Below are 13,590 nucleotides of genomic sequence, written 5' to 3' on the forward strand. Positions count from 1 at the left end.
TACACTAAATTGGTGTTTCCGCCCGGTTACAAACCGAACCCGCGACATGGACACAAGGAGAGGATGTTCTTGTTATGAGACATTAAGAGTGTACAAGGAAGAACCTGCGGATAATATGTAGCAACTATACCTTTGCTTGTAGAGCTAATTGTTTTACTCCTTGAGTGGTCATTGTTTGCTAAGCAGCCAATCTTAATAGGCCACAGCAACAGTGAAGAGGTCTAGGAATAGCAGTAGAGAAAATAAAAAATCTCTCTCGATTTTGGATTACTACAAGAGTGTGCTGTTATGTCCACCTCAACAAAAGCCACATCGCACCACAGCAGCTGGGAAAGAGGAGTGAGAACATGGCCTCTGCAGACACCAAGGCCAGTGGAGAAGGAGGGGCAGGAGGTGCTCCAGGCACCAGAGCAGAGATTCCCCTGCAGCCCCTGGTGCAGACCCTGGTGATGCAGCCCCTGCAGCCCATGGAGGTCCATGGTGGAGCAGAGATCCACCTGCAGCCAGGGAGGACTCATGATCAAGCAGGTGGATGCTCAAAGGAGGCTGTGACTCTGGGGGAAGCCTGCACTGGAGCAGGCTCCTGGGAGGACCTGTGACCCCATGGAGAGAGGAGGCAACAGTGGAGCTGGTTTGCTGGCAGGACTTGTGACCCCATGAGGGAGCCATACAAGAGCAGTTAATGAAGAACCCATAGGGAAGGACTGTTTCCTGTGGGTGGGATCTCATGCTGGAGCAGGTAAGAGTGTGAGGAGGAAGAAGCATCAGAAATAACGTGTGATAAACAGATTGCAACCCCCATTTCCTTGAGCCAGTCAGAGGTAAGGAATTTGGGAGTAAAGCTAAACCCAGGAAGAAGGGAGGGGTGGGAGGAATGTGTTCTAAGATCTAGTCTTATTTCCCATCACTGTGCTATGGTTTGATTGGTAATAAATTAAACTAATTTTCCCAAGCTGAGTCTGTTTTCCCTGTGCTGATAATTGGTGAGTGATCTCTCCCTGTTCTTATCTCAACCCATGACTCTTCCATCATATTTTCTCTCTCCTCTGTAGCTTAGGAGGGGGAGTCATAGAGCAGCTTTGGTGGGCATTTGCTGTCCAGCTAAGACCAACTCTTACACTGACTGAGTAAGAGAGTACTACAATTCCTGACTGAATTAACTACTAAAGAAACAAAAAGTAGAGAAATGATTTAAACTTCGTGTCTGGAAAGGGTGAGAGTGATAATAACTAAAATAATAGATGCATTTCTAATATTTTTATTTTTAAAGAACATCAAATTCACTTTGAAGATGGTACAGAAATAACCAACAGAAACTTAGGACCGGAAGAACTTGCAGAGAGTGATGTTCTCATTGGTATATTGAAACACCACCATAATCAATACATACCAGGTGATAAAGAGCTATGCACTCCAAAGGGACAGACACAAAAAGCAGTAGTGCATTAAAGCTGAAGTGTATATGGGAAATAAGGCACAGTTACGTGATAGACACTGATCAGCGAAGCAACATGCTAAGAAACACTCTTTGTCTCCAATGCCTTCAAACCAGGACTGGATGTTCTTTCTAAAGATATATTTTCTCTAACCAAACCTTTTTGGATCAATACAGAAGTAATTTGGGAAAACTGGGAGAATCTTGCAATCCACAGTGAGTCTGATTAAGTGATCTAATGATCCTTCCAATCCTAAGTGTTATTAAGCCAGGGAAGTACTCTTTGTGGTAATAAACATATAAACTCTTAGTTGTGTGATAGCTAAGAATTTTATTGATTTTCAGTTTGTCACACTTCCTTCAGAAAACTCAATTAAGGATGCGAGTTTTGTACCCATGGCTGAATAGGCAGGTTCCCTAAACTCACAGGTATTCTGAAACCTGTGGGGAAATTCTGCACACCACAGACCTTTCTCAAAGGCTTCTGGGCAGAAGCTGAGAGCCTCTTGTTCTGTAGTAGCATGTTTCCCTTGAAAACTTTGCTCCCATGTGCTGTTGGTGCACAGCAGGGAGAATGTAAGCACGACAATGCCTACAGGTAATGTGCATAGGCTAAGTACCAGCTGACACTTGAAGTTCCTGTGGGGAAAGAGTGAAACTCTAAAATGCAGCAAAGTGACTGAAATTAGCAAGCTCTGGGTTGGTGATTTTCTTGTGGCTAACAAATTGCCTCAGACATCACTAGCAGCAAATACCACTCCTATGGAATTTGAAGATAACCCAGTGTTGTTGCTGGATGTTCAAAAGTAAGTCATATCTTCCAGCTGGACTGTATGCTAAAATAGTTTATCCAAAACACTCCAGCAATGAATGATTAATCTTAAAACACAGAGTAGTATCATGTATTATCATAAACTTTAAAGGAAAAAAAAAAATTTAACGCTACAAACTCCATTAGTCATTGCCTAAGCCATGTAGGTGGGCTATTAATGGAAAGAAGTTTATCGGCTAAGAAATTTCTCATTCTATTGCACAACTTCTCATTCATTAGTAGTGTGAAGCAGCAGGCAGTGAATTCAGAAATACAGAAGGAAAGTTTTATTATTATGAACATAGAAAAATAAAAAGAAATATACATTAATTCTTACATAGAGAAAAAGCCATTATCTTAATGAACTGCTCAAGAAACAACCACACAATCATATCCTATAAGTAGATGTTTCTTCAGAGAAATATTATTACACTCTGCAAGTAGAACTAAGGTTTAACTCACACATCTTCCACAATTACTTGAGCTACAGATGTTTTCAAAGGAGTCACAATTCTTTTGTAAATATCTTCACTGATAACTAGTATTCCAGGAGCAATTGACTGTTGTATACCACAGGGAATCTGTCCACATTGAATTTGAATTACAAAATGCATTTTGGGATGTGGTTGCAAAGTATTCTAATCACAAAGTTATTTCATTTTTCAAATATTATGTTACAGTCATGAATGAAAATAAATAGTTGGATGTGATAAGTATGATCCTACCTTCTGATATAGGGTGATAGTCCTCTCCAGAAGTAGCAGATCCATCCTTTGTATGAACTCTCACAACAGAAACTTTGGAAGTGTCTCCCAGACGAAGCACTGGGATTTTCACAACTGCTACTTGCCTTGTGTCCTTCGGTTCACTCACACTAAATTTGGTCTCACCAAACTTAATAATAGCCTCTGTAAATCAAAGAAAAAAAAAGGTTTTAGAGCATGCAAATGGGCTTCCAAAAGCCAGTAACAACAAAATACTCTCTTACTGTCTGCATCATCCCGAATCTTTATCAGCGTCTCGTTTTGCTCGCCAATAGAGGCACCAAAGGAAGAATCACTTCTTGGAGTGCCAAGAACCAGGCGTAGTTCTTCCTCCTCCTCATGGAAAGTATCATCCATAAGCACCAGTGTGCAAGGCTTCTCAGTTTCACCTGCAATCATTCTGAAGGTAGTATCAGGCAGAACTTAGGTGTGCTTTGCTCTAATACAGCACTTCTCTCCAAGCCCAAGGCACCACAGGCAGCTCCTGTGGGCCAAGGCATCCACCTTGACACCACACAAGTTAATGAGCAACGACAGTAGTGAAAGCAGAATTAGCAATCATTACCTTTCTATGGAAACTCGTTAAAGTGGAATCCCCAATTTTGGGACTTCTGTAAGACAAGTTTCTATTTGGTATATCCACATTACATGTACATTCCTTTTGTTTTACCTAAGAAGAAAATGCTCCTTCTCAGTGACCTCTTCTACAGAGCGCACTTAAAAAATAAATACTTGCACAAGGAAGCAGAGCAATAAAACCTTTCACTAATACTAATGGTAATTTTGTCCTGAAGTTTTACATTTCAAGTCTCTTTTGATTGGACAGTGTCCAACTGTGTGGACCTTCACTTATATTATTCCATTTGACTTTAAAGCCTTTTGAACTCCCACCGATTCCAACTGGCAATGAATATTGCCTTAAAACCACTTTGGAGTAGCAAACCTAACTCAATTTTTGCACTCACAAATGAATGTGCCCTGACTTACTAGATGTTCAGAAACTTGAACACCTTGTCTTAGGCCTTCTACACAAGCTGCAAGACCTATGAGTTGTGTGCAGTGTCTGGCACCCAGCGTGACCTTCATCATGAGACTGACTCCTACACCCCAGATGGAAGGAACAGCACAGCAGCAGAGATATGAGGTCAATTTACTGTATTATTTCATCATTACACAAGCAAATATGATCAAGACTCTTCAAGATGAAGAACCAGACCAGAATGCTGTATTCATTTTCTGAGGTTGCCTTTTCCCCCCGCTATAGAAAATAAATTATCCCTTATGAGGAGAAAAAAATGGAAAACACTCATCCTGCTTATTGTTACATGGGAAATGTGAAAACTGAAATGAAACTGCTGCATATTAAACATGCCTAAGAAGCTTATGGAGACAAAATATAATTCTAGCAGACTTCTTTGCTACTTATCTTTGCAGAGAAATGGTAGGGCAACACTCAAAATAAGAGAAAAGTCACTTCCTAAGTGGCCCAGATCCCTTAATTCTTACTAGTTGGACTCCTTCCTGATTGCACAAAAGCAATAGCAAAGGTGTAGTGTACATGACAGTACTAAAAGCTGAGGCCAGCCCTAAATAAAGAAAGAGTGAACAACTCACTTTTTCAAGAGAACTGTGATACGTGTCTACAGAAATACGAAGATTGTAATTTCTGTGATATGGGCATACCAAGGATTTCATGCTGATGACAGAACTTGTTTAAGGCTTGTAAAAAATACCACGTGTTTAAACTTCAAAGACTGGAACACCAAACTGCCTTCTGCACAAGTAGAAATAATTAGGCAATATTCTTTCTACATAGTAACATTTGATTTATTTGCATTTCATCTCTGATGTGAGAAATTAAGTACCTGATATTGGTGGGCGGTCTTAGGAAAGCCTTGGTGGGAGAAAAAATTCAAACAGGAATTAGAGAGCTATATACCTGTTGAAAGACCTATTACTCATTTCAGTGCAAGCCAAATGTATTTACCAGAAATCTGCTTAACAAAGAGCAGAACTTCTGAAGTTTCCTTTTGTACAGGAGATCTGTGCTTCTACTGTGTTATGCTGAACTTGTTTCTGCTATAAAAAAGATCCCGGCACTCAGGCTGAACCTAAATGAAGATATACTCCTTTGGTTCTTATTGATTATCCCTCTAAGTAGGAAGTGAAGAAAATAGAGGCAACATCATCCCCTTGTGTATGAAAAAAAACCCAAAAGCTTTATTTTCCAGAGGGATCTTTTTGGCATGACTTTATGAGAAGACACAATTAAAACACAACAAAACAAAACAAAGCAAAGGAAAGCAAAGCAAAACAAAAGAAAACATGGTATAGTAAAGGCTTCTAAAATAAGATCAAGAACTTACCAGGAAGGAATGTGACGATGGAACTGTCAGTATTAGGACGTTCTTCGAAGTCCATCATTACCTGAGCTGAACCTTGCCTTGTATAGCATCGCACGGTGGATGTGTATTGGATATCCCCGCTCCTGAATATCATGGCAGAAATCTGCCCATCATTTTCATTGGCTACATACACAGGTTCTTTAAACTGCATCTTTGGCACTGGGCAGAAAAACATAGAAAGCACAAGTAAAGTATACCTGCAGAAGTTATCATATCTTCTCTCCACTAGTTCCACATTTATTTACGCTACATTGCACCAGATGCAGAACATAAGCAGCCAGACAGCAAATGACTTAACACATCATCTCCAAAACATGAAAAAAGTTTAAAAAAAAAAAAAAATCACTCACAATCAGACACTGAGTCATTAATGAAGATGGTGGTCTTGCTGGGCTCTCCAAGGGCAGCATTCATGGGCATCCTTAGCACAAGCTCAAACTTCTCAGTTCCTTCTAGCACTGGCTGTCCAAGATCATCCAGAATTATCACACGAAATGTCTGCATATTGACTCCAGGGGAAAAATCCAAATTACGACTGATGCCTACATAATCTACTCCAGCTACCAATGGAAAAGAGAGAAAAATACCATTACGTGTAATTAAAAATAAAAATATCTATCATTAGGCAGTTAATTGTAGGTAAATATTTTTCCTTTATATATTTAGTATTTGCCAAATTCTGGCATTCATGAAAAGCAAAATGATCTTTTGGTCATTTAAGTTGGACTATACAATAAAATAAGTCAATATTAATTAATTTTTTGTTTAATGATGATTTGAGTCACAAAATGAGGCTGATTCTGTTCTGTTGTAAATCAACAGCTATTCCAGAAAAACTAATGAAATTTGCTTGAAGTGAGAAATGAAAGTAAGCAAAAAGCTTTGAGAGACACTCTGGAGACAAAGCAAAGTGGTTTGGAAAGAAATTTCATATTATTCTGTAACAAAGATAGAAGTTTTGAGATTAATGTAAAAAGGAAAGGAGATAAGGCCAGTGAGCTGATTATAAGGGAGAACTGCTATTCAGAGGAGGTGACAGACAGAACGAATGGAAAACAAATAAAATTCTGCTCAGACCATATCAGGTGAGGTCTGGCACCTTACTCTTAAAGGAAGATTGATCTGGTTTAGTTTTCTTTTAAGCAAAGCAAACCAATCCATAACATGCCAATGAGAAGAAGGCAAACAAAGCAAGAAACTGACTACAACATGACACCGTCTTGGAACCAAGGCATTAAGGGTATCTAGGACTTTAGGGAAGGACTCAAGTTTTAACATTAAGTTTTGGGGAGAATAAACTGCAGAGGTGTTGAAACAAAGTTTTGAGGGAAACACTGCAATTGAAATTGAAATCAGGTTTGGAATTCTGTGAATTTGACAAAATTTGGCCAGATTAAAGGCCATCATCAGACAGGCATTTGCCTGAAGGCCCTACTGCTGTACTCCCCTAGAGCTAAGCCTCTAAGGCAGGATTCCAGGACTGACAGCTCAGAGCAGCAGATCCATTGCTGCACTGTGTAAGGCCAAGAGCCAGGTTTATGGTTTAACAGGCAGCCAGCCATGTCAGAGCTTTCATGCTGTGACCAACGGACTAGAGAGCCCAAGAGCTGAGCCATTCCCTGTTCTTAATCCTAGAGGTCCTGGCACAATGAATGAAGATTGTTACTGTAAGGACAGACATTTTTTACCAGAAATAATATAACTTAAATATTTAAGGTTAGATAAATACATCAGATCATAAAAGCAAGTTCAGAAATGGAGCAATCATGTATTTTTTCAGACTTGAAAATTTTCTTTTTCATGAGAAAAATACATATATGTTATTTGTATTATGTTATGTATATATGATACATATATATTATGTTTAGATATTCCTGAAATAACAGTAAAGTTACACTCAGGATAAGCATCTAAAGAAGATAATTTTTATGCTGCCTCTATATCAACATTTTAGTTTAAACATTATATGTTTTGTGAAAAAAAAAAGAGAGTATGCTAACACTTCATTCTGCAGACAAAGGTTCTGTCAAAGCATCCAAGAACCACACAGCTGAATCAATCCTGTTCCTGAATAGGATACTAGGTAATAATTTCTCATTGCCTACAGTAAAAATGAGAGAAGCAAACTCAGCACGCTGCCAGTCATCCTAACTGTGCCCAGAGTATGCTCCTGAGGCAGCAATCAACTGTCTTTGCAGCAGTCTTTGTATGAGGATTTAAAGGCATTTCTCTTAGTGCTGTACTTCATAGCTGCTCCTACTCCTGTTTCTTTGAAATTCTGTAACCACCTGCTTGTTTTCTCAGAAGAAGAGGTCTGCTAAGAGCAAGAGACATACAATTTTCATCTTATGTCGTTGAAACTGTACCAAGGCCCACTGAACTAGCACTTGTGAAAGTAGCAGCACATGCCAGCAATGTGTACCAGCATGTGCAGTGTAGTAGCAGTCTGAAACTAGAGCAAAACAGCAACTCACCCTCTGCAGTTACTGGCTCAGATTTGCGAGACCTCACTGTAACAGAGGCAGCTTTGGACAGATCGGTTCCAGTCCTCCAGACACGCACCTCAATGTAGCCAGCACTCTCATCAACATAGTATTCATCATTTCCAAAGTAGAATGCTGGTTCTGGTGAAAGAGGAATAACGTCCATAAATGCTTCTCTACCTTACACTGAAGTTAACAAGAGACGATAAAATCCCCATTAAGCAATGGAGAGCACTTTGCTCATCTCAGTAAGTGAAATAAAGCTTTTTTTCCTAAGATTTAGAATTCTTCTAGCTATACTTGGCTTTTTTTCAAGTATCAGTTTGTATGGTTTTAGATAGCAATTGTTATATCAGCACTGTGCTCTTTTTCTTGCCTCCTACATTTTCAACTACTTGTGTCAGCATGTGTGAAGCTGTGTGCAAAATGAAATGTGTTATCTCATTAAACTTGTTTCAGTTGAGTCCTGTGCACAAGCCAGAAAATTCTTTGCATTTCTCACTTTGGTGCAAACATACAAAGGTGAATACAGATAATGAAACTTTAACTTGAATGTTCTCACAGATTCCTGTTTCTAAAACCAGACTGGAACATGACATATAACTGGCGCTACTCTTGGTAATGTTTTCCAGCTAACTAAAGGAGCGAATACTTAATTTTAGTTCCCCCACATCTAGCATTTAAAACAAAATCAATCTTATTTCATCTAAACTGAAATGTGAACAGTCTTTATCTTAATACTGAAGTTCCACTGTTCATAAGAATGAAGAGCAAAAAGCAAAGTAGGTTAAGAGCTATTCCACTTAACAGACACATTGTTTACCTTCGTTTTTCCTCCCTTTTCCAGTTTTCCTATCCACAGTAATTTCACAAAGTAAACAGCCTTAAAAACATATCCCAGCTTCATCCTGGATGTATATCATCTCCCGTTTTCTATCCTTTCCATTCCTGTTTCAAACACGCAAGATTAATCATGCACAGCCAGTGCCTCAGATTTCCCAGTGCACAGCACAAAGCACAGCTACCTCCCACAAGTGTAAAAAGACCTACACAAATTCTCCTTGAGCTTCCTCACAATTTTCTTATGCTGTCTTGTGAAAATTTATTAATCATGAGGCTACAGTATCACAAATGTGTTTGAAATACCATGCAGCATACGGTCAACTTGAATTCAGTTGAAAAAGATCACGGCAATTGCTCAGTGCTCTGAGTAGCACCATGGGTACCTCCCCTTCACCAAGCATGGAAAAAAGCAAAAAATTCGAAGGAAATGACTGGAAAAGTTTATGGCTCTACAGAGCTATGCCTTCCACACAGAAAAGGTACAACTTACCCAAAGGAGGAGACCTAAATCCTTTTTAATGGTAAATGGAAGTTGGGACCATCATTTCCATAGGTCAGATTTTTATAAGATTATATGTCTGATGCAAAAGCTATGACATCTATGACAATGGAATAAATGTTTTGGAATTGAAGAACCACCACAGTGTATGGCAACAATCTCCTCTGGTAGATTGCTGAACAATGTAAAATAGCAACTTAATTAAAACTAACCAGAAATAATATAAAATTTTTACTTAGTTATTACTAAGCAAAAACTTCATCTGAGAAAGCAGCGGTTAATAAGCATTTTGGAACTGTATTCAAGAGTGAAACTGCAAGTTTGGAGAAAAGAATTTTCTCTTCTGCATTGAAGATTTTTCTGTATTTCACAACTAATAAAATAAAAAAACCCAAATGTACTCCTTTATATTCCTCATCAGTGAAACAACTGCAGCTGTCTCTCTACCTTTCTGCTAAAACTGAAATCATGCAAAAAATTGATGGAACTGAAAAATAGTGCAGATTCATAGATCTGTTTGAGCATTATTAAGGCCATCAGCCTTTGCAGGATGAAAGACAAACCTGGAAGAAGTCTAACTTTGGTAGATGAAAACCTTGTCAGTTCCAATTTAATTTTTTTTTTTTTAATTCAAGAGTATGTGTATTTAAACATGTGTGTATTTATGTGCACAGACAGACACACATGGATCTTACTTTATTTGCCCATAGAGGCTGGCTTGTCAGTAGTTGTTTTTATACTTGGACTGTGGAGCTCTTATCTGAAACATTTTTAATAGGTGAACAGGATACACCCTCTGTACCTTTTGTGTAACTACTATTAACTTTGATGAGAGTTCCACTTACAGGGATACTGAAGCCTTGGATATGAGCTCTGCAAAGCAATGTACCATTTCAGACATACAATGTTCTTCTAAAGTCTTAAGATGGACAAAGACTTTCCCAGCCTCTAGACAATAAAAATACAGAATGCCTACTAAGACCAAATGGTTACTAATGTGCCAATAGTTAGATAATGGCAGTTAAAAAAATTATCAATTCTAACACGTCATTTCTTAAACAAGTACGCTTAGAGTTCAGCACACTTTCGCAAGTCTAACCTTGTTCATATGTCCCAATGGTTCCAGAACTTGATCTGGACTTGGCTGCACCTCATTTTAAACACTTAAGTGAGAGATACTCACATGGACCCTGCCTGCTCTCAGTTTTCAAGGACAAAGATAGGCCATTCCAGGTTTCCCAGCACAATGAGCATACAGGATGACGGGTGGAATGGCTCACTCACTGCAATCAGGAAAATCTGAGGAGGTGTGGAAGCATTCCCTTCTACTTACTGGCTACACAGGGAACTTAGATGATCTGCCTTAAACTAGATAGAAGGCATAAAATAAAATATTGTTTATTTCTTATAGCATTATCCTAATGCTTGCTTTACTGCTGCTGAAGAAGAATCCTCACACAGTGTTCATTCCTGTTTTCACAGCCAAACAAAAAAATATCTAAACCCTCAGCTAGCATGCCTTGTTCTTCACAGTGAGTTTTTCACACTTTTTGAGGTATGTATATTCAATGAAAGACACATTCTGCATGGTTACCCATCCTAGGAAACAAATCCTTACAAATGTTTTCTAAATTCATTTCCTGTAAGCTGTGTTAGTAGCTCCCCAGGGGCAGTAGCAAAGCCAAGCTCCTAACAGGGGAAGCATTGTCTGTTTCAGGTCATGTCTGGAAAACACTGCTCAATGACTGCAGGCTCACTTACAGCAGACCTTTAATCTAGTAATCACTCTGAAGAGAGACTACTGCAAATTTAATGGTTCCTCTTAGAGAAATAAGAGGAAGTTTTCTAAGGGTTTTTTTTGTTCAGACCCACAGGTTTCACTGGCATGAAGTTACAATAATCAGAGGAGAAACATTAGGAGCTTTAGTCCCAGGTTTCTTGGCACAGAAATGAAAACTTTGCCTTGTCCTTGTACTTAGAGAGTCAGAGCCGTGTCTCAATTACCACACTAGTCAGTCATCAATCAGGAAAACAAACACACTTCTCATGTTGTTAGGAACATGTCTAACTTTGAAGGTACATCGTCAAATCAGTGGGATAGCACAAAAATGTTTATTTCCAAAGAAGCTTTATATTTTAAAATTATATCCTTATAAACTGCTTTAAGGAGACATTGCAAAAGAGTAGATTGTTTTTAAAAAATCCTGTTGGCAGAATATTTAGGACAAACACAAAAGAACAGACTCTTCCGTGCTGGCACCTTGATAAGGCTTAAAATTTAAGTGAATTTCAGTGATATATGCTGCCAGTGATGCACACACACACATATATATTCTCAGGAGGAAACAAATAATAGAAGAAAACAGAAGAAAACAAATAATAGAAGAAAACAAGAATTCAGACACTGGAAGCAGGAGAAGGAGTCTTTACAAATGAACTTATGGCTCATCTTTTCTAGTGTTAAACTGTCTATTCCTAAAAGCTTTTGCCTTCCTTCTTTCCACAAACAGCACAAAAAAGGCTATGATGTGAACATTATGAGTTGCCAGAGCTACTGCTACTGCTGCCAGTAGCAGAAGTCTGTTGTGGTAATGCAGAGGGTGCAAACCAGTTCTTTGCAAGCCTACAAGCCTGTTCTGGTACAGTCTGGACATGCTAGGGCCATGCTGAGTCCGAAGTAATGAGCCCTGATGGCTGGCACAGCTCATTAACTTGGACATAAAACCAGACAAACACAGCCAGATTTGGCTGGACCTGATCTGGCTCATACTCAGACAACATATACATCCCTACACAATGCCTACTTGCATTTCAGGATCACAGCTGGTGTTAAAGGACTGATCTGCTGAGTCTGTAACATAACAGATTCCAATGTTACAAACATGAATTGTGTGTGTTGTAGGTAGATCAATTAAGAATGAGAGTTCCATTAAATGTAAGAAGGCATGAGCATTTACTGTTTAATAGCAGTAAAGGTGAACTTCTGAAATCTCTCTCTCATATATACATGTTAATAGCAGCAAAAGAAAAGCTCAGAGAAACCTTCCATTACAAAAACTTTATATTAAGACAATCTGAAACTAGATAGCACCATTCTGCAGCTATTTGCACACACTTGAAACTTTGCAAGCAACTGAGCTTGCATTTAGCACAATGAATTTCATTTGCCAAGTAATTTATTTTCACTGAATGCTGTAGAAGCAGGGGTCAAGATTACAGTCAAAGCTCAGTTCTGTAGCAGATACCTACTGTGCACATGCCAATAGCTTTTTATTTGATGTGGTCAAAACAGATTACTTTACAAATTCATATGTTGCAATCTTAACAGCTTTCATCTTCTTACCAGTGTTGTCATAACTTTTGCAATCAAAAAGGAAATTCCCCTCAGAATCAAAATGGCTAGTTTCAGCCAAATTGCCACAGACATTATCTTAAGCAAATAACGTCTGCTTTTCCATTTGTCTCAACAGCCCACTTCTGTCTATTGACTTAAAAAGGTTTTTTAAACAATACTGCAAACACTATAACAGGTAATAGGACAGATTCAAATTAATGCAATCTTCACCAAACACAGTTCGATTTTGTAAGGAAATCGCAGTTTCTTTTTAAATCCACAATGGCAGTGCCATACATTGATTAGACTGGCTCATCACTTAATTACTCTCATTTTATGCAACTTAACCCAGTAATTTCAGTAGAGTATGGTGTAGTATGGTGTGAAGCAGCAACTGCTATGAACAACATTATATATGATTCACGTTTAATTAATTTATGATACACACTAATTTAGCATAACACTTTACATTTTAACTTACCCTTTCTTCAGTTCCTCTAGACACAGTACCATCACAAGCAGCACCTGCCTGGCAGGCTTGGAGTCCATATCTACACTCCCTGCTACATCAATAAGCAAAACTCAAATGTGAGCAAAGTAGCACACTAAAGGAAGCAGACTACAGCTCTAGCTGCAAGACTGAGGATGGCAGTGAGATGGCTACAGTGACACCCCATCTCTGGTCACTTGTTCTTTCCTTCTTGACAGCCTGCAGTGTTCTTTGTAGCCTGGAGAACAGAGCTAATTCTGATTCTGCCTAATGTCAGGCTGCCGATCATAAATGGTCCTGTAGCAGTTTGATGAGCTACAGAGTATTCCTGAACAATGGAGAATAAAGAGATCTGAGTGTACGAGGCCAAGCTGTAGCTCAACTCATTGAAGATGTGTGCCTTTAAAATCAAAGTGAATTTTTCAACAATTAGTTAATTATTATGTATAAGATAGTAATGAGCAGTCTTAAATTGTTTCCCAGCTACAAATAGCATGTTAGCAAAAAGGCTAATCTATGAGTTTGA

The 13,590-nt window shown here is 38.7% G+C and overlaps 1 protein-coding gene across 1 annotated transcript in view; it reads right to left on the reverse strand.

Annotated features, from left to right (window-relative positions):
• Positions 1-13,590, reverse strand: part of FREM2 (FRAS1 related extracellular matrix 2) — a 123,910-nt gene that overhangs the window by 32,964 nt on the left and 77,356 nt on the right. The window contains exons 7-11 of the mRNA XM_042014230.1: positions 7,890-8,039; positions 5,766-5,975; positions 5,377-5,574; positions 3,235-3,399; positions 2,972-3,154 (exon numbers count right to left, since the gene is read on the reverse strand). Of these exons, the coding sequence (XP_041870164.1) occupies positions 2,972-3,154; positions 3,235-3,399; positions 5,377-5,574; positions 5,766-5,975; positions 7,890-8,039 (906 nt within the window). The remainder of the gene's footprint in view (positions 1-2,971; positions 3,155-3,234; positions 3,400-5,376; positions 5,575-5,765; positions 5,976-7,889; positions 8,040-13,590) is intronic.

This window comes from Corvus kubaryi, unplaced genomic scaffold (genome assembly GCF_017639235.1).
Source record: "Corvus kubaryi isolate FWS band 111438036 unplaced genomic scaffold, C.kubaryi_AGA036_p1.0 split1-65, whole genome shotgun sequence".
Lineage (NCBI taxonomy): Eukaryota > Metazoa > Chordata > Aves > Passeriformes > Corvidae > Corvus > Corvus kubaryi.